This window comes from Phyllobates terribilis, unplaced genomic scaffold, assembly GCF_046119375.1.
Source record: "Phyllobates terribilis strain yellow unplaced genomic scaffold, ASM4611937v1 Scaffold_10__3_contigs__length_209671492, whole genome shotgun sequence".
NCBI lineage: Eukaryota > Metazoa > Chordata > Amphibia > Anura > Dendrobatidae > Phyllobates > Phyllobates terribilis.
The window spans coordinates 163,315,748-163,339,789 of NW_027362770.1; the positions used below are offsets into that span (position 1 = coordinate 163,315,748).

The 24,042-nt window shown below is 42.9% G+C and overlaps 1 protein-coding gene across 6 annotated transcripts in view; it reads left to right on the top strand.

Moving 5' to 3' along the window:
• The window catches only part of ARHGAP8 (Rho GTPase activating protein 8), a 203,781-nt gene that overhangs the window by 88,782 nt on the left and 90,957 nt on the right, over nt 1–24,042 (top strand). For 5 of the 6 annotated variants that reach the window (XM_073650050.1, XM_073650053.1, XM_073650051.1 and 2 more), the window contains one exon: nt 21,159–21,239. In XM_073650050.1, the coding sequence (XP_073506151.1) occupies nt 21,159–21,239 (81 nt within the window). Of the gene's footprint in view, nt 1–18,328; nt 18,453–21,158; nt 21,240–24,042 lie in introns of all 6 variants that reach the window. The other variant, XM_073650052.1, reaches the window with a different exon arrangement.

Genomic DNA, 24,042 nt, shown 5'->3' on the forward strand with positions numbered 1-24,042 from the left:
AGGCACGTGGAGGCCACACACAATACTCAGCCTCATCAGGAGCATGCCCAGGCGTTGTAGGGAGGTCATACAGGCACGTGGAGGCCACACACAATACTCAGCCTCATCAGGAGCATTCCCAGGCGTTGTAGGGAGGTCATACAGGCACGTGGAGGCCACACACAATACTCAGCCTCATCAGGAGCATGCCCAGGCGTTGTAGGGAGGTCATACAGGCACGTGGAGGCCACACACAATACTGAGCCTCATCAGGAGCATGCCCAGGCGTTGTAGGGAGGTCATACAGGCACGTGGAGGCCACACACAATACTCAGCCTCATCAGGAGCATGCCCAGGCGTTGTAGGGAGGTCATACAGGCATGTGGAGGCCACACACAATACTGAGACTCATTTTGACTTGTTTTAAGGACATTACATCAAAGTTGGATCAGCCTGTAGTGTGTTTTTCCACTTTAATTTTGGGGGTGACTCCAAATCCAGGCCTCCATTGGTTAATAAATGTGATTTCCATTGATTATTTTTGTGTGATTTTGTTGTCAGCACATTCAACTCTGTACAGAACAAAGTATTCAATGAGAATATTTCATTCATTCAGATCTAGGATGTGTTATTTGAGTGTTCCCTTTATGTTTTTGAGCAGTGTATATACTGTATATATATATATTGGATTAAGCGTGATCAGGTAGCCGTATAGATACCTCAATGGTCATGATAAAAACTGCATCTGGTACTGCTAAAATCAAACGATAATGCAAATCTAAAAAATACAAGAATTACGGGTCTTGGAAGAGGAGGAAGATAAATTGAAAAAGAAGAGGATGTCACTGGGACTCTGTTGCCCAGAGGTCCACAAGAATCTGGAGTCCACTCTGACATCAGTATATCACGATCAGATATGACGATCTCCGCTCTGCTCCGTGTGTATTTGCTTCTCCATCTGTTTTTTGTATAGATATCGCAGTATTTTATTCACCAGTCACCTCATGCAGCGGATAAATGACTCACGTAATAACGTGCCAGTTAGACTTGGCAGCAGCCAGCAGCTACCACGGCCCCTTGGCACCGTCAGGGCTGCAGACAGATCTGCATCGTGTACATGTTGTGTTGTCTGGCAGGCTGCGGAGAGTGCTGCTGTGCATTCAGATGTTTGGTTTGTAGAAAGCTAAGTATACTGACGTAAAAAGGTTTGAAAAGTCTTATCATTTTGGCGCAACTTTACGACTATTGACATTTTCACGCCATTTTCGCCCAGCTTCGACAAAGTGGATCAATGCCGTTCGCTATGCCACAAATCTTACTCCGGCAGGGACTAGAGTAGGATTTGTGGCAAGGTTCATGCCACTCATCCTGATTCGTGAAGAGGCGAAACGTCTGACGAAACTCCTGAAGAACACCGGTCCAGCGCTCCTGAATCATGAAGAGTCGATCAGTCGAAACATCTGACACCCCTCCTTAACAACACCGATCCAGCGCTCCTGAATCATGAAGAGGCGAAACAACTGACATCCCTTCTGAACAACACCGGTCCAGCGCTCCTGAATCATAAAGAGGCGAAACAACTGACATCCCTTCTGAACAACACCGGTCCAGCGCTCCTGAATCATAAAGAGGCGAAACAACTGACATCCCTCCTGAACAACACCGGTCCAGCGCTCCTGAATCATAAAGAGGCGAAACAACTGACATCCCTCCTGAACAACATCGCTCCATCGCTCCTGATTCATGAAGCGGCGAAACATCTGACACCCCTCCTTAACACCGGTCCAGCGCTCCTGAATCATAAAGAGGTGAAACAACTGACATCCCTCCTGAACAACACTGGTCCAGCGCTCCTGATTCATGAAGAGGCGAAACGTCTGACACACCTCCTGAAGAGCACCGGTCCAGCGCTCCTGAATCATGAAGAGTCGATCAGTCGAAACATCTGACACCCCTCCTTAACAACACCGGTCCAGCGCTCCTGAATCATAAAGAGGCGAAACAACTGACATCCCTCCTGAACAACACCGGTCCAGCGCTCCTGAATCATAAAGAGGCGAAACAACGGACATCTCTCCTGAACAACATCGCTCCTGATTCATGAAGAGGCGAAACATCTGACACCCCTCCTTAACACTGGTCCAGCGCTCCTGAATCATAAAGAGGTGAAACAACTGACATCCCTCCTGAACAACACCGGTCCAGCGCTCCTGATTCATGAAGAGGCGAAACATCTGACACCCCTCCTGAAGAGCACCGGTCCAGCGCTCCTGAATCATGAAGAGTCGATCAGTCGAAACATCTGACACCCCTCCTTAACAACACCGGTCCAGCGCTCCTGAATCATAAAGAGGCGAAACAACTGACATCTCTCCTGAACAACACCGGTCCAGCGCTCCTGAATCATAAAGAGGCGAAACAACTGACATCTCTCCTGAACAACATCGCTCCTGATTCATGAAGAGGCGAAACATCTGACACCCCTCCTTAACACTGGTCCAGCGCTCCTGAATCATAAAGAGGTGAAACAACTGACATCCCTCCTGAACAACACCGGTCCAGCGCTCCTGATCCATGAAGAGACGAAACGTCTGACTCCAGCATGCCTCTTTAACAATGCCAGTCTTGATTAATCGGGCCCACTATGTATTAAAAAGTTACCAAACTTTTTGCTATGAAACTGCTTTCCATTACTGCAGAGGATAAACCCTTAGGCGGCGTTCACATGTTGCAGAAAATTACCGCTACAATTTTTTTTTTCAATTTTGCGGATTTTTCAAGTCACTTTTCTTTTTTGACTTATGGTTTTTGCTGACTTTTTTTCCGCTAAACTTATCAATAGGACGCACGTGATTCAGGAATTTTGCACAAGTAATTTTTTTTTCCACTTTTAACTGTTTATGCTACTTTTTAGCTCCAAAAGTCTGAGGTTTCCCAATATGTCTAAAAAAAAATGACGCTTTTTAATTTGACGTACCTAAAATCACTCCAGGGGAGAAAGTGACTGGAGTAGTATTGCATGTGTTACTTGCTGATTTTGTTGAATATTTGGCTGCAGATTTCATAAAGCATTGAATAGGATGAATCTGCAATGAAAATCAACACAAGAATCAAGCCATGCTGCGGGTTTGATATCCCCACCGATTTTGTTTGGATTTTTTTCCATGCATTGTGCAAATCAGCAGCGGTTCCTGAACTTGAAAAGATAGTATCAGCATCACCCCTTCCTATCCATTTGGACAACATACACAGCATACAGATCACCGAAAAGGGTCATGTTGGGTGAACAGCTGCTGTATACACTCTACAGATATTTGGTGCATGAGTCGAACCACACTTGTTGCAGCTGATAGAATTGTATGGAGATCATAAACCAAAACTAGATGACTTATAGTTGACAAACCTCAACTATTCACATCATATGACATATCACAGGGACCCCTTACCAAGAGCTATGTCCTTTTGGCTCACTGACCAAAAATCTCTACATGTCGTAGATATGTAGACGACATTCCCATAGAGTTTAATGGAGCTGTGATTGAGAAGTCCTCATCACAGCTGTTGTTATCCAGCAGTTATAAAGCTACATGTCCCAACATGCTCTGACCGTCTTATGCGGGGAGTTGTTGTCTTTCAACAGCCGGAAAAATATAAGATTGGATATCACTAGTCCACACAATCTAATGAATGGACTGATCCAGGATAACCATACATGGTCTTCAGAGAATTCTGATAACTGGAAAACAAAGGGAATCGGTCATAATTAAGGGGGTTTAAAATATTTATTTGTATATATATATAATTTTTTTTTTCCTTAAATTCTTGAATGAATATATTTTGGGCTAAAAAATATTTTTTAAACTGGGATATCATTAAAAATGTTGCACCATTTGGCTTTTACAGCCTCTGTAATTTCCCTTACACATGTGGTCTGTAGTCATAAATCAGGTGAGATTCCCTCAGACAGATAAATCAGTTGGAAATTCTCCCATTGGACTGTCAAAAACGAGCTCACTGATGGATTCTCAGTTAACTTATTCTGCAACCAGAAATAAACAGTGCAACACAGAGGCTATAGAAGGCAATTTTTTTTTTTTTTAATGAAAAACAATTAAAATTATTTTTAGCCAAAAATACATGCATTTAAATAAGAAAGAAAAATGTCCCAAAAGGTGGACAACCCTTAATTAAAGAGGCATTTCTTATATATATATATATATATATATATATATATATATATATATATATATATATATATAAATTCTTTAAGTATATACAGTATTCTGTCTCCAAAATGAGCTTCTGGCAGGCAGGTCATTATGAGACGATTCCACAATAGACAAATAGACTTCTACTTTAATAAAAAAAAAAATAATTAAAAAGTTTAATTTTACATAGTAGCGACGACTTCTCACGGTTGAGGTGATCCGGCGGAGTGCAAAACACTGTAATCCTGCGAAATGTAATTAGTTTTCTGTTCATGGAAGTAAGTGTGAAGTGGAGGGAAACATTCGGCACCACAAGCAGGATTTCTGACTTTCATCATTAGTCTGGAGGATTTTCGGGGCCAGTCAGCCCACCTTATCACTGGGAGACAGTCGCTTATAAAGTCAATTACCCCCTCTGTTACTGAAACAAGTTGCTCTGGCGCTCAGTGGCCGACGAAACAATGTTCATCTCATACAACAAAGTAATAAGTGTCACATTCTGTGTACTCCGAGAAGAAGAAAGTATCCTTATTCCTCATCTAGTGTTTCTAGGAAATAAACTATATAGGGTCATATGCCCTTTAATTTGCATGGTACCTTTAAAGGTCCTAGAATTGGATACATTCACTTCTGCTTTATTCAAAAATTTTGGGATTGCCAAAGATATTCAGCTAATGAACTCTGCTGTCTATGAAAGGGGGTTGTATGTTTGGGGATCTTGGAACTCAAAACCCTGCCGATCAGCATGATATCACCTGTCCTTCACATAGGCAATTACTTGTAATCTTGGTAAAAATCCCTCAGATAATTTTTCTTTTAGGATGCATTTTTTTTTCAGTCTTGCTTCCCCACTTTTTTGACAGCCCATAAAACATGGCTGATTATCCACGGCAAAGACTTGGGGGTACATGACAGGTGAATCATGCTGGCCGAAATTCAGTCAGTGTGAAATACAAACAACTATGTTTTATTTCGAAACTTAGTGGAGCTTTGTCGAAAATATAATTTGTGATATGAGCCATCCACCGGAAGAAAACTCCAGTCACTGGAGAAGAGTCAGCTGGGTGGCTCCTTCTGACCTTTTCCTACCCGACTTGGCTTAATTGCTGTCTCTTCGTATTTGTGAATGGAGAGTCAGGTTGGGTGAAACCAGTGGATCAATGAGCAGACTCCTCCACCTGTGACCAGTCTGTTCTCCCAGTGCCTGGGTTCTTCTCTCTGTACCTGGACTGTTCTCCCTGTGCCCTGTTTTTATTGTGCCTGGATTCTTCTACTTGTGCATGGACTCTTCTTCCTATGCCTGGACTCTTCACTTTGGTCCTTGACTTATCTCCCTGTTACTGGATCCTTCTGCCTGTACCTGGACTATTCTCCCTGTGCCTGGACTCTTCTTTGTGTGCCTTGACTCTTCTTCCCATGCCTGGACTCTTCTACCTGTGCATGGATGTTTTGTTGTACCTGGACTCTTCTCCCTATGCCTTGACTCTTCTTCCCATGCCTGGACTCTTCTACCTGTGCATGGACGTTTTGTTGTACCTGGACTCTTCTCCCTATGCCTGGACTGTTTTTTTTTTACCTGGACTCTTCTCCCTGTGCCTGGAGTCTTATTTTTGTGCCTGGACTCTTTTCCCCATGCCTGGACTCTTTTCCCCATGCCTGGACTATTCTCCCTGTCTTTGGACTTTTTTTGTGCCTGGACTCTTCTCCTTGTGCTTGGATACTTCTCCCCGTGTCTGCACTCTTCGCCCTGTGCCTAGACTCTTCTCCCTGTGCATGAACTATTTTTCTTGTGCCTGGACTCTTGTCCCTGTGCTTGGGCTCTTGTCCCTGTGCTTGGACTCTTCTCCCTGTACCTGGACTGTTTTTCCTTTACCTGGACTCTTCTCCCTGTGCCTGGAGTCTTCTTTCTGTGCCCAAACTCTTCACCCTATTCCAGGACTCTTCTCCCTGTGCATGAACTATTTTTCTTGTGCCTGGACTCTTGTCCCTGTGCTTGGACTCTTCTCCCTGTACCTGGACTGTTTTTCCTTTACCTGGACTCTTCTCCCTGTGCCTGGAGTCTTCTTTCTGTGCCCAAACTCTTCACCCTATTCCAGGACTCTTCTCCCTGTGCATGAACTATTTTTCTTGTGCCTGGACTCTTCTCCCTGTGCTTGGACTCTTCTCCCTGTGCCTGGACTGTTTTTCCTTTACCTGGACTCTATTCCCTAACAAAGGGAGCCTTCTTTCTGTGCCTGGACTTTTCACAGTATTCCAGGACTCTTTTCCTTGTGCCTGGACTCTTCTCCCTTGCCTTGGCTCTTCTTCCTGTACATTGACTCTTCTCCTTGTGCCAGGACTCTTTTTCCTGGGCCTGGACTCTTCTCCCTGTCCAAGAACTCTTCTCCCTGTTCCTGGACCCATCTCCCGGGTTCTGACTCCTGAACTCTTCTCCCTGTGTCTTAACCCTACTCACCTAGCCTTCCCATGCCTGAATTCTTCTCCCTATGCAGGACTCGTTTTTCATGTGCCTGTGCTCTTCTCACCATGTCTGGATTCTTCTCCCTGTGCCTGTATTTTTTTCCCTGTTCCTGGACTCTTCTCGCTGTGTCTCGATTCTTCTCTCTGGGCCAGTAGTATTTTCCCTATGCCTGGAATTTTCTTCCTTTGCCTGGCCTCTTCTCCCTGTGCCTGTAATGAATTTCTTGAGCCCAAACGCTTATCTCCACGCCCAGAGACTTCTTCATGTGCCCGGACTCCTCTCTCCATGCCAAAACTCTTCTTCCGATATGATGGACTCTCTTCTCCCTGTGATTGTCTCCTTTTTCAACCTATCTCTTTGCCAAAACATCTGTATTTTTAGCCATTGTGGTTTTAGCAGCATGAATATCCAGACAGGTTCCCTTTGAAGGTATATACCAAGGTTAGACATACTGTATATGGCGTTTACGAGGATGTGCTAAATAATCCTGATGGGTGCAGGCTCTCCCCCCGTCAGACGAACAGGGTTCCCAGAACCTCTTTCAATTTAAGTTTACGGGAAACAACTAATTTGTGCTTGTCTAACTCATTCCGAAACACAGATAGATTTCAATGGAGAGCGCTGAGTACGTTCTTCAACAGGGAATAGGGATTGCACAACCCATATTTTCCCAATAGATGAAAGACGCTCTTGGCATGGTCACCCCTCCAGTGATTTCAGTGGGATGATTGATCTGAATTAGCAGATTATTGTGTTACCCCTGTTTTCTCAATAAATTGAAGGTAGCACTGATGTCTTCACCGTAAATGTCAGGATGCCGGTTTTTAATAACTCTCCAAATGTATTCCTGAGCAGCTATCCTTTTCCATTTGCACTTTATTGTACACTTTACAAATGTCTATCGACAGTGCGTTGCTTCCGTTGTACGAAGAGCTGCTTTCCCCTCTTTCCCCCCTCTCACAAACAGAGCAACTTATTATTTTATACTGAGGCTTATATCTGCCTTGCTTGTAGCCGGCTGGGAGGAATGTCAGACTCAGCTTTTCAGACTTGATTTAAGAGCTAAACTTCTAGGCTTTATGAGTTAATCCATATGTTAGAGAAGCTGTTATCCTAAGATTGCCGACAAGCTACTTCTCCACTTCCAAGATTGTAACCTGGTCATAGTCGGAAGTAAAACATGCAGAGAGATATTATTCTCGAACTGTACTGGGAAGGAGAACATCAGTTTCCACCAATATGGTGGACATCTTCTACTCCAAGGATCTTTGAAGTGATTCTAATTTCTTACATTTTCAATGGTCATGTTGACAACAGGAGAAGCCATAAAAGTCTCATTGGTGGGACTTGCATCTATCGTAAGTTTATGGCATATTCCCACTGAAAATATAAGAATAACTTCAAGGATCCTTAGGGTAGAAGATGTGTACCAAATTGTTGGACCTAACTTATGTTCTCCATCGAGTAAAGGATGCTGATTGTTAAACATCATAGTTATGGATAAGTGGTTGCGCATTTGCATTCCCCTCAATTCATTACTACGATGACTCCGAAATGGACCTTAAGGACTTGCTACGAGGACTGCCAAGTGGACCTTAAGTATATAATATGTCAAAAGAAATTTCATAAATGGCCGGTAGTCCACTGGTCTCTAGAATGAAGTTCTTCAGAGTGTTTTACGTCTTGGCCCTAGTCATCTTCTTATGGAGGTCCACAAACTATCACAGACCATAAACTATGGCCAGCTTTACACAAGTGTATACTGGCACATTTTTGCACCCTTATTATGTCCACATATGTGTATGTCCCCACTAGACTGTGGGCTTAGTGACCTAAACAGCATTGTAGACCCGGGACAATTGATCTCTTGAATGAAATTCTTCGGAATGTTTTGCCCTTTTCTCTCTCCTTGACCTCAGTCAACTTCACCATGATGGACGGCATACTATGGCCAGCTGCACACGAGCATATACTGGCACATTTTTGCACCCTTATTACGTCCACATATGTCCCCACCTGACTGTGGGCTTAGTGGCCCAAACAGTATTTTCGTTCTGGGACAATTAGTCTCTAGAATGAAGTTCTTCGGAGCGTTTTGCCCCTTTGTCTCGCCATGGCGTCACTCAACGGTACATGTGTGTATAATGAGGGACCGCAGACTAAGGCCAATTTTAACACGAGTTTATACTGGCGCATTTTACACCCATATTACATCCACATATGTTCCCACCTGATTGTGGGCTTAGTGACCCAAACAGCATTGTAGACATGGGACAATTGGTCTCTAGAATAAAGTTCTTCGAAGCATTTTTCCCTTTTGTCTCGCCTCAACGTTACATGTGTGCATAATGATGGACTACAGGCTATGGCCAGTTTCACACGAATGTAAACTGGCTCATTTTTGCACCCTTATTACATCTGTATGTGTCCCCACTTGATGATCCATTCTTAGCCCGAACAGCTTTCTAGATCCTTATGATCAGTGGCGTAACTTGAAGCTCATGGGCCCCGATGCAGAATCTCCACCAGGACCCTTACCTATCTTGGGTCTGTAATAGTATTAGTCTTCTAATATGGGCCAATAGGACCCTGTTTGGGCCCCTTAGACCTCAGGACCTGGAATTGACACCAATAATCATTATGCCCCTGCCTACTGTATGATGCTATCAGTTAGGGTCATAGCCAGGCAACTCCACATCACTCATCTAATACATGGCTCAAAAAGTAGCCCTTAATATGTTCACGTGAAGCTAGCCTAAAATATAGTCTGATAGCCCACTTGTCCTTTCCATAAATTAAGTTACAAAACGCGGCATTGCATAAGTTAGAGGTATACTTTAACCCACCCACAACGTTTGGGAAGGAGAAAGGAGGGTGAACCACCAGGGCTTCCGCCATCGTTTCTATTGCCCTGTCGTCTAGATGTAGATTTAGAGATTAATATTGCAATAATGGGGAATTCTGAAGGTGGAGGGCTGAGTAATTTCTCTATATATTTTTTTTCTAACACGGGAAGCAAGGGTTTATGCGATGGAGTAGGGCAGCGGACAGTGATTCAGTACTCTCTATATTACAAACGCTGCCAAGTATTTTTTTCAGAAGTTTTCTGTTTGATTCACTAACTTCGTCTTTCATTGCGCCATTAGAACTGACGGTTTCAATTATGTAAGTGCGTAGCAGGAAAATGATTCATTTGGAAGATGCGAGCAAATTCCTTAAAAAAAAAAAACAGAATTAGCGGTTAGTACAGAAGTAAAACACCCATCATCCGTAACCAAAACCGGAGCAAGAACATTAGATGGCTCCAGTCTGAGAAAAAAAAATACTTAAAGGGCATCTCCATTCAGAAATGAAAGCTTAGTATATTTATCAAAGTTTTCAGATCACTGGCGCAGAAGCGAAAACTATTCCCTCTAACTAGAGCAGTTGTCACTTTTTCTTTTCTCCTCTTTCGAGGGGTGACGATGAGCTCAAGTAAGAAGAATTTCAAATCCATAGTCAACCCTAAGGCTATGTTCACACATGGTTTTTTTTTAGGATTTTTTAGAGGTGACTCCATCTCAAAAACTAGTTCATAAGCGCTTGGAAAACTTCTATTAATTGGAAATCAGCTTTGCACTTTGAGTGTTTTTTTTTTTTCCAGAAGAGGTCTTAAAAAGCGCATGGTGGAAAAAAGAAAGTGTATGTCACTTATTTGAAGCAAATCCTGATGGAATTGTTTTCATGCTAGGCACTGTCCAATCATAAGGCTGCAAAAATACTTAATTAAAGCAGATTTTGCTATGTAATCTGAGAGCAGCATGATGTAGGGGCAAAGATCTTGATTCCAGCAATGTGCCATTTACTAGGCTGTTTAAATAAAATCAGTGTTTTTTCAGCAGGAGATTATCACTACAGGACTAGGTGTCTCGTACCTCCTAGTCCAACCATGCCCTCAACACTGATTGGCAGCTTTCTATCAATGTACAGTGTACACAGAAAGCAGCCAATCAGTGATGTGGGCGGGGCTATACACATTCCGAGCTCAACATTCCGAGCTCAACATTCCAAGTTGTGCTAGAGACTAAGTAAGTGACATATCGCTGGAATCAGGTTCTCAGCCCCTACATCATACTGGTCTCAGATTATATAGCAAAAACCTGCTGATAAATTCCTTCTAAAAACAATATTATTCCAAATCTTCCAAACTGCTTCTGGAAAATAAAAATTCCTCCAAAAATTCCCTCCCAAAAATGGATTGTTTCCTGAAGAGGTTTCCACTTGAAAAACTCAACGGACATGTCAGTCTTAAAAATTACATGTGAACACTGCATTATGGTAATTGCTACCATTTGGTTACACCCTTGGGTGCCACAGCTGTTAGTGATCGTAGCATTCTTTGGGGTTTCAAGCCAGGTAACATTGGTCAGCGCAGCTCCTGAGCCCTCACCATCATATATATGGCGCTATGTAGTATTTCTTACCAGTAGGACATCATGAGGGCCATTTGGCAGACATTTTGCCCCCTTTCCCATCTATATTTCTGGATGTATACATGAGGCATTATACTCAAAGTGGACTCACTATGGACAAACCATTTTTGGACGTCTTGATGATGATGTGTTATTCTTCCAAAGAAAGCCACGTGGTGGCTATATCTCACCTGGAGCGTTGTTGTAGGGGAGGTAGCAGCAGTAGGAATCCCAGGAATGTCAAGTTGTGACGTGTGAATACACTGACTCATTTGATGAATATGGGACTTTTGTCACAGTATATATATAAGTAACAAGTCGTTGAGTTCTGTGGCGGATGTGGCTCACTGTAGCCCCCTACTTACTGCTGTACTTTTTATCACTCTCTACCCATAGAAATGGGAAAATTTTTCTGCGCATATTTTTGGGATCAGAAAAGAGAATTGTCACCTTTCAGGGTCATACATTCATACCCTTAGGACCAGTGACATACCTAGAGTCCGATGGACCCTGGTGCAAGATTTGGAACGGGGCCCCACCCCCATCCTGGTATATATATATGTCATTCATCGTGGTATATATATCCCCCATCCTGATATATATATCCCTAATCCAGTTAATATGTCCCTTATCCTGGTACATGTCCCTTATCTTGGGCCCCATTCTGGCATATATATCCCCCATCCTGGTATATATGTCACTTATCCTGGGCCCCATCTTGGTATATATATCCCCCATCCTGGTATATGTCACTTATCCTGGGCCCTATCTTGGTATATATATCCCCCATCCTGGTATATATGACCCTTATCCTGGGCCCCATCTTGGTATATATATCCCCCATCCTGGTATATGTCACTTATCCTGGGCCCCATCTTGGTATATATATCCCCCATCCTGGTATATATGACCCTTATCCTGGGCCCCATCTTGGTATATATATCCCCCATCCTGGTATATGTCACTTATCCTGGGCCCCATCTTGGTATATATATCCCCCATCCTGGTATATGTCACTTATCCTGGGCCCCATCTTGGTATATATATCCCCCATCCTGGTATATATGACCCTTATCCTGGGCCCCATCCTGGTATATATATCCCCCATCCTAGTATATACACTGTATGTCCCTTATCCTGGTATAAATATCCCCCCTCCTGGTATATATATCCCCCGTTCTGTCGTTATTCTTTAACGCATACAAAAAATAAAACATTATACTCACTTTGCCTCCACTCCCCCGCCAAGCGGTGTCCTGTTCTGCAGCCAGGAGCTGACTTCAACATGCAAGCGATGGGAGCACGTGACATCACTGCCATGTGCCCCAAAGCACATGCACGCCGACGTCAGTGCCAGGCCTCTGATTTGCCGGAAGCAGGTATTGCTGCGCACAGACCCAAACCCAACAGGTCTATGCACCACAATACACTTCAACTGGATGTGCAATACATCTAGTTGAAGTTTCTGCTGGCGGACCATTCACCCGCACGAGTTCCCACCCACCCGCACAGGCCTGGTCGTGGTTATGACCTCTGCGACCGCGGTTGTTCCGCCCCTGCTTAGCACAACGTTACAAGGCGTAAATTTCACACAGAGTTCGACGTGCTGAAACTCATGCGAAATCCTCAACCAACGGGAATTCACTTCAGTGTGGATTTTTTCCATAGCAAAACGTCAACTGGTCGTACACATGAGATATGGTCACATTTCCAGACACCTATCTCTCCCAAGTAATACATGCACATGCGTGTTCGCCTTCCTTCTCATTCATGTATTTCCAACAGAACACTACCAAAAACCTCTGGGTGTTAAAATTCCAACATCATCCTTCGGGGGATAGTAGGGAGGCCCCCACACACATCAGATTGCTGGCCAGTCCCGCCAGTATCAATGGGTTTGGCTGACTTTCATCTGATATGTATGGGGGACTTTAGAATAGCCCCCCGTAACTCCATGTCAACCTTTAGTAGTAAATGTAACTCATCATGAAAAGCTTAGTTTGGTCTCAACGTTGTTTCATGTTGTACTCCTGAATTTCCATCGATCTTTGTTAGACCTACCAATATTGTCAATTTGCAAAATTTGGAAACACTCTCAAAATGGCCAAGAATAAAATATGCTCTTTTGGGAGTGGTTTTGCCTAGTCTCTTTCGAGGCCAAGTTCTCAGGAATGTCTTAGCAAAACCAGGAATTACCTACAGCTCCTAGTAGAGATGTCACCATTTCTGGGGGCACTTAAAGGGGACCTTTTACTGAATTTTTTTAATTTAAGCCAAGCACCTTCTCCAATTGGTGCTGCTCCACTGATCCTGGAACAGTTTTTCTTTTCCTTTTGTGTCCTTCCGTTCCAAAGTTATGCCCGCTAAAAAGGTACACATTTTCCCTTCAACTCACTGGGCGTATAGCACAGAACTTCTATGTGGGTGTGGCCTTGTTTTGATTGGCTAGCATCAGAGGAGAAAAGGCCAATGCCCACAGAGAAGTTCTGTGGTATATACCCAGTTGGTTGAAGGGAAAATTTGCACATTACCAGCAGACATAACTTTGGAACGGAGGAGCATAGAAGAAAAACAAAAACGAAGAGTCAGTAGAACATCGCCGATTAGAGGAGGTACTCAGTGTAGATTAAAAAATCTACTGAAAAGTCCCCTTTAAGTACCACCCCTAGCCCATAGAGGAAGGCTCCAGCACTTTTGGGTGATATTACATAAAATTCACCCGTCATTCATTCCAGGAGTTCTGGGATATTTGGGTCAGTTGACATCTATGGTAGTAGTTATCCCAGTGATTGGCCAATAGTCCATCTTGTGGAGAAGCCAAAGTCTCCAGACCGTGGACCATTTCTGAAGCTCTCAGTGAGGCCTGCTACTCTGCCTTATGACCACACCTGTCCCAAACTTTCTTTGTCCCTGGGGCCTAGATATTTGTTGGTCCGTCCCCACCCCCTATTGACTACTTCTCTGCAGCTAATCACTCACTTACTCCATTCATTGACGGGGAACTAGAACATTAGCTTTTAAGATCCAAATCTCCATGGTTTCTATTCTAATCCAATTGTCCAAAGGAAACAAACTCTGAAAATAAATCCAGTTTTCATTATTGTAGTTCTCCTGCCGAGGGATTATGGGATATCAACAATATAAACTAATCATATCTTGGAAGGGGGAAGAGATGGTGTAGGATTTCAAAGGTTAAAGCTGAATTATTCACTTCTCGTATCACAATCTGTTCTCCATTAACCTTTTTTATCTAGACACCTTTCTTGGTAAATGGCACATTATAAAATATGTTATTCCTTCTGTGGGTCAGTCAGAATCCACTGGATTTTATTTTATTCTTATTTCAACTGAGTTCCTCAGATTGGTGCCGCTCCACTTATTCTGGAACAGTTTTTCTTTTTCTTCTGTGCCCCTCTGTTCCAAAGTTATGCCCCATGGTAACAATGGTTACATTTTTCTCTTCAACCAACTGGGTGTTTACCACAGTACTTCACTGTGGGCGTTTGTTTTTTTTTCTCCTCTGATGCTGGCCAATCAAAACTGGGCCACGCCCACAGGGAAGTATTGTGGAATGCGCCCAGTTGGTTAAAAGGAGAATGTGTGGTTTACTTTTTGGCTGCTTTACTTAAAAGGGTTGTCGAAGCTTAAGATATCGATGACTTATTCTTAGGGTAGGTGATAAATAAAAAATAGGTGGAGGTCTGACACTCCTAAAATCAACTGTTATCAGGTTCCTTGCTGATGGAAGTACACAACTGGAACACTACAGTTTTGTACACTGTGTAGTCGCCGTTCTTGGGTACAGCTTCTCCTACTGAAGTGAATGGGAGCTGAACCGCAGTACCAAGAATGACCACTAAACATTGTGTGGCGCTATGGTGCTTTAGCTCTGTACAATGTGTATTTCTGTCAGTTACAGGACCTGGTATTAACTGATTGTAAGGTTGTTGAGTGTCATATCCCCCACTAATCTGATATTTAGGACCTATCCCGAAAATAGGTAAAGGGGTTGTCATTAACTAAGACAATTGATTTAAGTTGCATGGATGGAGTTAAAATATTACTGAAGACAATTAGTATTCTGCATAGGAGCTGCAGACACAAAGCAAAGGATTTGAATTGACTTCTGCCATACAAAGTTATAGTTTACGTTTTAATTCTTCAACATTTTCACGATCTCTGTTTTTTTCTCAGTGAGTGTGAACATACTTTTTACATGAGTCTTGCTGCATCTGGTATTTTAGAGTGTGGTGGTCATTAAGGGGTTAAACACTATCCAGCTTAATTATATGCGAAATAGATACAAAAACAATTGTGGAAAATAACCCTGGACTTATGGCCCTATAAACATTAGACTAAAGTCATCCGATTACAGCAATATCAGCAAATAGTCTAATGTGTATGGGGGCATCCCAACTCTCCCCCATCAAATGATATAGTGGGAGAGAATGATTTCACCAGTTGAATTTCAAATGGCAGATTCTTTTGCTCGCAACCGAGATAAACTACTGCCTGAGTAGTCTGGTGGAGGATAAAAACGTCTGGAGAAGGGCAGATGAGTCTGCAGGAGGACAAAGTACTCTGGAGAAGGGCAGATGAGTCTGGATGAGGACAAGGTAGTCTGGAGAAGGGCAGAGGAGTCTGGATGAGGACAAGGTAGTCTGGAGAAGGGCAGATGAGCCTGGATGAGGACAAGGTAGTCTGGAGAAGGGCAGATGAGTCTGGAGGAGGCCAAGGTAGTCTGGAGAAGGGCAGAGGAGTCTGCAGGAGGACAAAGTAGTCTGGAGAAGGGCAGATGAGTCTGGATGAGGACAAGGTAGTCTGGAGAAGGGCAGATGAGTCTGGATGAGGACAAGGTAGTCTGGAGAAGGGCAAATGAGTCTGGAGGAGGCCAAGGTAGTCTGGAGAAGGGCAGAGGAGTCTGCAGGAGGACAAAGTAGTCTGGAGAAGGGCAGATGAGTCTGGATGAGGACAAGGTAGTCTGGAGAAGGGCAGATGAGTCTGGAGGGGGCCAATGTAGTCTGGAGAAGGGCAGAGGAGTCTGAAGGAGGACAAAGTAGTCTGGATGAGGACAAGGTAGTCTGGAGAAGGGCAGATGAGTCTGGAGGAGGCCACAGTAGTCTGGAGAAGGGCAGAGGAGTCTGGAGGAGGCCAAAGTAGTCTGGAGAAGGGCAGATGAGTCTGGAGGAGGCCACAGTAGTCTGGAGAAGGGCAGAGGAGTCTGGAGGAGGCCAAAGTAGTCTGGAGAAGGGCAGATGAGTCTGGATGAGGACAAGGTAGTCTGGAGAAGGGCAGATGAGTCTGGAGGAGGCCAATGTAGTCTGGAGAAGGGCAGAGGAGTCTGAAGGAGGACAAAGTAGTCTGGAGAATGGCAGAGGAGTCTGAAGGAGGACAAAGTAGTCTGGATGAGGACAAGGTAGTCTGGAGAAGGGCAGATGAGTCTGGAGGAGGCCACAGTAGTCTGGAGAAGGGCAGAGGAGTCTGGAGGAGGCCAAAGTAGTCTGGAGAAGGGCAGATGAGTCTGGAGGAGGACAAGGTAGTCTGGAGAAGGGCAGATGAGTCTGGAGGAGGCCACAGTAGTCTGGAGAAGGGCAGATGAGTCTGGAGGAGGCCAAAGTAGTCTGGAGAAGGGAAGGGGAGTATGGACGAGGATAGAGTAGACTGGAGAAGAATAGAGGAGTCTGGAGAAGGACAGATGAATCTGGAGGAGGGAAAAGGAATCTGGAGGGGGACATAGGAAACTGGAGTAGGGCAGAGGAATTTGGAGAAAACAGAAATGTCTGGAGGAGGGCAGAGAAGACTTGAAGAGGGCAAAGGAGTCTGGAGTAGGACAGAGGAAATTTGCGGAGGACAGAGGGGACTTGAGGACAAAGGGGAGTTGAGGAAGGCAAAATAGTCTGGAAAATACCCAGGAGTTTTGAGAAGAGCAGAGGAGTCTGTAGGTTGGCAGAGGAGTCTAAAGAACATATGAGTTTGGAGGAGGACAGAACAATTTGGAGAAAGTCAGAGGAGTCTAGAGAAAGTTAAACGAGACTGAAGGGGACTAAGGAGTCTGGAGGAGGGCAGGGAAGTCTGGAGGGGACAGAGGAATCTGGTGGAGGACAGGAGTCTGGAGGAGAGTAGCGGAGTCTGGAGGAAAACAGAGGAGACTAGAGGGAATAGAGGAGTCTGGAGGAGGGTATAGGAGTCTGGAAGGGTCAGTGAAGTCTGGAGGAGGACTTAGGATTCTGGAAGGGTCAGTGAAGTCTGGAGGAGGACTGAGGAGTCTGGAAGGGTCAGTGAAGTCTGGAGGAAGACAGTGGAGTCTGGAAGGGTCAGTGAAGTCTGGAGGAGACAGAGGAGTTTGTTCGAGGATAGAGGAGTTTGGTGTAGGGTAGAGGAGTCTGGAGGAAAACTGGATGAGTCTAGAGTGGATAGAGAAGTCTGGAGGGGCACATAGGGGTCTAGAGGGGTATTGGAGTCAGGAAGGGACAGAGGAATCTGGAGGAGAGCTGAGGTGACCGGATGCAGCTCTCTCATAGAGAACACAGGAGCACTCATCTGAGCGATGCTGAGACTAGATATTACTGTAGCAAACTCTAGCCAGGACCAGACCAATGATTGGGGAGGCCCCTGTGATAACATGGGTATGTTCACAAAGGTTGGGTTTTATAATTATTTCATCCGATTTCAGTGTCAAATATGGGCAAAAATTCTGTAAAAAAAAAAAGAATTACCCCTAATATGGGGCCATTCTCTGCAGAGTCAGCCTTGGAAATCTGCTGGCGAATACATTAGTTAAATACTGCTACATTTTTCTGAAGTGGGCTAATAATGTTATAAAGTGCCATACAGTGAACGTATAACAGTTTCAAAATAACAATACCATGTGGTGCTCAAATAATAATGTTTTACAGTTCCTAAAAAAAAATATATCCGGAAATAGGATTAGTCTAGACAAAGGTTGTGCAGGTTGAGCAGGTCAAGTTCTTCAAATGGTGGAATCTCAACCCTGCCATGACCTTGGTTGTGAAAAGTCTGTACAGGTTTTCAGCCTCTCATTGTGAACGAACAAGCCCAGATTTTTGGCCAGACTATATACAGTATATCTTCTCCGTATGTTAATAACCCATGACCATCTTTTCTCTCCATCATCACCACCATCATGGTCGTTGCCTTTTTTTACCATCAAAAATTTTCAAGAATGGAATTTTAAGGAGATGACAAAAGTGAAATCTGTTTTTCCTTAGGCTAATGCTTATTAATTAGCTCCAAACTAAGATGTGGTTATAAGTTTAAGAAGATGGATAATGAAAGAAAGCAGAAGTATAAGGCCCGAGCTGCCCAACGACTCCTGCCACGCGTCTGTGACTGGTAGGAGCCTTCACGCAATCATCACAGCTCATTGCAACCAATTCACCGGCACAGGCATGGGAGTGAAAAAATACCTCTTAGTTTATGTTCCTGAAATTCTTGGCCGTGATGCTTTGCCGCCAAATGCCTCATTCATTATTCATCTCGCAGTCTGTCAAGTGTGTGGGGGGAACAGAAATGACATGACTTAGAAGCCTCGACCATAAGATGTTCCTCAACCAGTTGTATTCTTTGTAGCTCCTCTGGTTTCTGCTCCAATGGTCCTTTACTTTATACTGGTAAATTGCTAAGATCTGGGGAGATATTTTCAGAGGTCCTTCCTGGAATGCGTTGGTGGCTTTTCATAATTTTATGTATTGCTTGTCTTAGTGGGACAACACATGTCTAAATTTCTTTTTCAAACCCTGTCGATAATCTAGGTAAAAAAGCCACTCAATGTGAGCGGTTCCTGCCCTGGTGGAATCAGCTTTGGCTTGTTTTTCATGACATGTGATTACGTGGCTAAGCAAAAATGACAAAAAGTTGACTATTGGGCATCACCTGATCGTTTGGGGGGGGTGGAGGGCTGTTTTTAGACAAGAAGTTGTCTTGATGATTCCATCACAATAATGTCCCTTCATAGTGATGATTGGTGTGGGTCCATCAGAAAAAAATAGTCAAAGAATTGGGTATCAAGTCTTCCAAGCCAACGGCTTCCACTTAAGGGGACTCTAACCATCCATTGTAAGATCAGCCAATTCATGGTAGGACAAAACTGCCATTAGTATACCTTTTAAGTGATAATCCATTTTCAGTGATCAGGACCTTTTAAAAATTTGATCACTGGAAGTTTTGGGATCCCTCAACATGTGGAAGTAAAGATGGAGGGAAAATGAGCTTTACACCAATTGATTTCGGCAGTTCCCTATTTTGGTTACTGAGGATAGGGTCCCGATTTGTGCAATCATCTTACCTCAACATATATCAAAAGGAATTTATTTCTATTACATGGGTCCTTTAAGAAATTACTGCTCTTCTACATCCTATTCCATTGCTTTTAGTCTCAGTATCACTAGCGGGTAAGATGATTGGACTCAGTAAATTATGTGTCATGTCTCATATGTCTATCACACGTATAACGGCCTCAGTTCCCGGTCTTGCTCTGTTTCGATGCATTATTATCATCCATGTTTGCATTTCAGTGTCTTATTGAGGAAGACGTCTCGGCACAGTCTGAAAGCCTCAGTTTATATGTATTACAGGTTCTCTCTGAGACGAGGCTTCCCGTTTGTCTGGGCATGTCGCATTTCATTTCTGATTCTTCCTAATATTCTCCAGTAGACGATCTAACTGGAAATAAAGTTGTCACCATTGCAATTACTGGTGGCTTAGATTTAATGAATGGTACAGCTATGCCTAAACTCAAGATACCAAATGGACAATACTATGACACCTAAAGTACAACCCCATATTATAATTCTCCCTAATCAATGCTGAACAAATAGTCCTTTACTAGACCATCAAAATTGATCGACATCCTATGGTCCCAAACTAGGCTGCTAAAAGTATAACCCTATGTTATAGGAACTCACAGCCTATGGTCCCCAACTGGACCAGTACTAGGCCACCAAAAATGATCCATAGCCTATGACCCCAAACTAGGAAATCAAAAATACAACTCTATATTATAGTGATCCACAACCTGTGGTTTAATACTAGCCCACCAAATATACAACCATATATTCTATAGGTCTCTATTCTCTTGTCCCCAAGTTGGCCACAACTAGGTCACCAAAAATACAACCGCATATTACAGTGCTCCCTAATCAATGTTGTCCAAGTAGGCCAGTACTAGGCCACCAAAAATACAACCCTAAAATATAGTGATCCACAACCTTTCATCCCAAACTAGGCGAAAACTAGGCCACCAAAAATATAATTCAATATTTTATAGGTCTTCATTTTGTGGTCCCAAATTAGGCCAAAACTAACCACCAAAAATACAACCTTATAATATAGTGATCCACAACCTATGTCCCAAACTGGGCATATAGTAGGCTACCAAAAATACAACCCTATGTTCTGTCAGTCTCCATTCTGTGGTCCTCAAGTAGGCCACAAAAATATACAAATCTATAGAACAGTGGTCCAGATTGTGTGGTCCCTAATAAGGCCAATACTAGGGCACCAAAAATACAACCCTCTATTACCATTATCCCTAACCTGTGATCCCCAACTAGGCCAATGCTAGGCCACAAAAATACAAATCTTTTTTACAGTGGTGCCAAATGCGTGCACTATATTTCATTTGTCTCCATTCTATAGTTCCTGATACTAGGCCACAAAAACACAACCCTATACTACCTGTGGTCTCCAACTAGACTAATTCTAGGCCACCAAAAATGCAACCTTCTATGGCAGTGGTCCCCAACTTAGCCAAAACTAGGCCACCAACAATACAACCAGACATTACAATGATCTCCCACTTGTGGTCCTACTGTCTCAACTGGAAGTTGTAGAATAACATCATGTACAACCTTTTTAATGTTTTGGATACTGGGAAGCCTTGGTGATAACTTCTTTGCTTCTCCAAGCAACTCCACCAAAAAGAGAACATGTATTTTCCAGTTGTTTTACCTTCAATTCCCCCTGCTTTCTTCTCCATCCTTTATGTTAAATACATCAAATTGGACAGAATGGGTCTAAGTGTTGTCTTTTACTTTTCAGCATCCAGAATGGAGTAATTTCAGTCTTCCAGAAGAAGGGGCTGCAGGATCATGAACTCTACAATCTCAATGAAGGAGTCCGGTGAGTTGACATTTTTTATTGGCAAAACTTAGACGATACAAGAGGAAGATGGGGGCCTTAACCATAAGATTATGTTGGCAAAGTACCTTGAGATTTTAGATGTGTCTCACCCAAAAAATCAAGATTGGCCACCAACCATCAAACCTTTAGTGGCACTTGCCAGACAGACCAGGGGGAAATATCTGCAGAGGCTTTTCTTCCTGAAAGACATTAATCATAAATATGGAAATTTATGTAAAACTAATTAATTGAAATTTAGTTGGGATTCACTTGATGGTAAGGAAAACATTGAACCTTCATGCTTTAGCAAGACACAGCCCAAAGGAATTCTCCCACATCATTTACTTACTTTATTTTTTCGGTAATCACTAAAAAAAAAGCTTACAAACACGTCTCTATGAAAGCGTGAGCCATGACAAGTCAATGTTGTCATCAGTACCTTCACCAAATCTGTATTCCCTATCCTAAATTACGTCCATATTTCTACCCACTAGGGGATCCGCCACTGAAATGTTCATGTACCTGTTGAGGAACGTGAAGAAACTTCTAATTTGTTCTACTGATCAAAGCCTTTTCGAAGCACTAATTGTCCTTTTGGTCAGGATCAGACACCCAATTCTCTGTAAACTAGAGTAGGAACATAAGAGCGAGGCTTGTTTTATGAATCATTGAGCAGTCATCAAATGATTTTGGTTGATGCCTGGAAGAAGAGAATATTTCTGTGTCTTACATCAGCACATGAAGATGACATTGTAAGGAAATGAAACTGTCAGTCGGAGTGGAAAACGGTCACATATTTCTACAATCTGCTGGGTGTTTTTGTTTTTGTCAACCACTAAGGACTCGCAAGTTTTTTTTCTAAATTTAAACTAAAACTTTTTTGCTTTTTTTTTTAGAGGGAAAATCGAATGCGTTACAAATTTCACCCTCAAAATTTAAGATTTTCCAGAACCCTTTTTTTTTTTTGCAATTAATTAGCTCAAATCAATCACGATAAATGATTGCTGTTTTGCTTGATTCTTTTTGGGACTAAAAAGGGGTTAAAAAATAAAATTAAATTATACTCACCTGTCCTGGCACTGCAGCTCTCAACCTCCCTATCTCTTCCATCTTTACTCTTCAGTGTCTTCAGCACTGACTAGGCGTCAAGTGACGTCATGAGTAATGAGCGCCGAAAGCATGGAAGAGTAAGAGAAGAATGCGGAGAACCAGGCAGAGAGCTGGGGTGCCAGGAAAGTTAAGGAATAAGGTTAGTATAATTTTTTTTTTTCTTTAACCCCTTCATTTATTTTGCTCTGGAGAAAACTTTAATAATAATAATAATCGGCTTTTACCAGCAATTCGATTTGCATTCAAAAATTTGTCGCTTCTCAAATTTTTCCAGCTGAATTTGAGCAAATCTGGCTAATCCATTTTCACCAAAGCAACCAGAGGAATGGTTCAGATCTCATTGTTGGGGAGTTGTCCCGGATGTGTATGTTTTGTGATGTCTTAATTGTAAATGACAATGATATATTACTTATAGTTCATCTTTTAAAGTCACTGAAAAAAAAAAATTTCACAAAAATTAAACTTTTGGCCCAGGGTTCCCATGGATGTGTCCTACCTTATCTCCTCCTCCGTTCTCCCTATCAGTCCTAGGGCTTGGTTAAACTGGAAGTCATAATAAGGTTTTCGAACATTAGAGGAATGGATTGAATGAGTTGCAGTACCAAAGACAACTCATGGACTCAAATGTTGTTTGACAAAAAGGAGACCCTATTATATTCAACGGGAATCTTATCTTTGGGGCACCCAACAGTTTTGAAAGGTGGTTGGAGAATCAATGCATTTGGAAAACTTAGAAGGGTACACAGATCAGTGGGTATCCGACAAGCCAGATTTTACATAATTGCCAACTTTTGGAGTTGTCCGCTCCGGAGAATCCCAGTGTCTGGCACTGGGAATCTTCTAGAAATGCTTGTTTCGAGGAGCTTTTGGGAGGGATGGAGAGTTGCCGACTCCCCTGTGAGTCCAAGACATCACTCCTTTTTGTGACAACATCCAGATGTTAGAGGAGAGCTGCCAAGTATGTCGTAAGGCCTTGACAAACACTAACTTAACAAGATGAGGAACATTTCTTTGAAGGTGTTTGAGCATTTCATTTAGGGAAATCATAGAAATCCCAAGTTCTACCAGGGTTACTTGTCAGAGTATCCCTCTATTACTTTACCTTCATATACAAAAAGGTTAGCTCAGTATCTTAAAAAAAATTCTGTTTTTCTCATCTTTCCATACAAACAAAAATTCATATTTTCCTTTGTAAATATCTACGTATAAATCTGAAGCACTAATTTTCCACAAGGTCCTCTCGCTATATTCAGACCAAGCATCTGATAAAATGAGATGTTACGCATATTGAGGGAAATCATCAATCTCCCGGCCTTGTTAAATGTCACCGAGAAGGAAGATGTTGTTTACTTTTCAGAACGTACAGGAAGAAATTGAATTTAGAGCGGATGTCGGGAGATGAGAGGGATTTCCTGGCACAATTTAGTTAGTAGTGGTTATCAAGTAGGTCTTTAAGTGTCAGTCTCCAATCTGAGCAGGTCTTTGGTTCATATGCTTATACATTCATGTTCATGTCACACCAACATGTCAACATGCACAAGCAATCAATCAATCATTCATACCACCCGGCTAAAGAGGATGGTTAAACATGAATAGTCGTTTGCCATGTAGGATCCGCTGTAGGATACGAAATTCAAATTGGTCAAATCTGCCGGATTGTACCAGGAAATTCGAGATGATGCAAATTTATTTC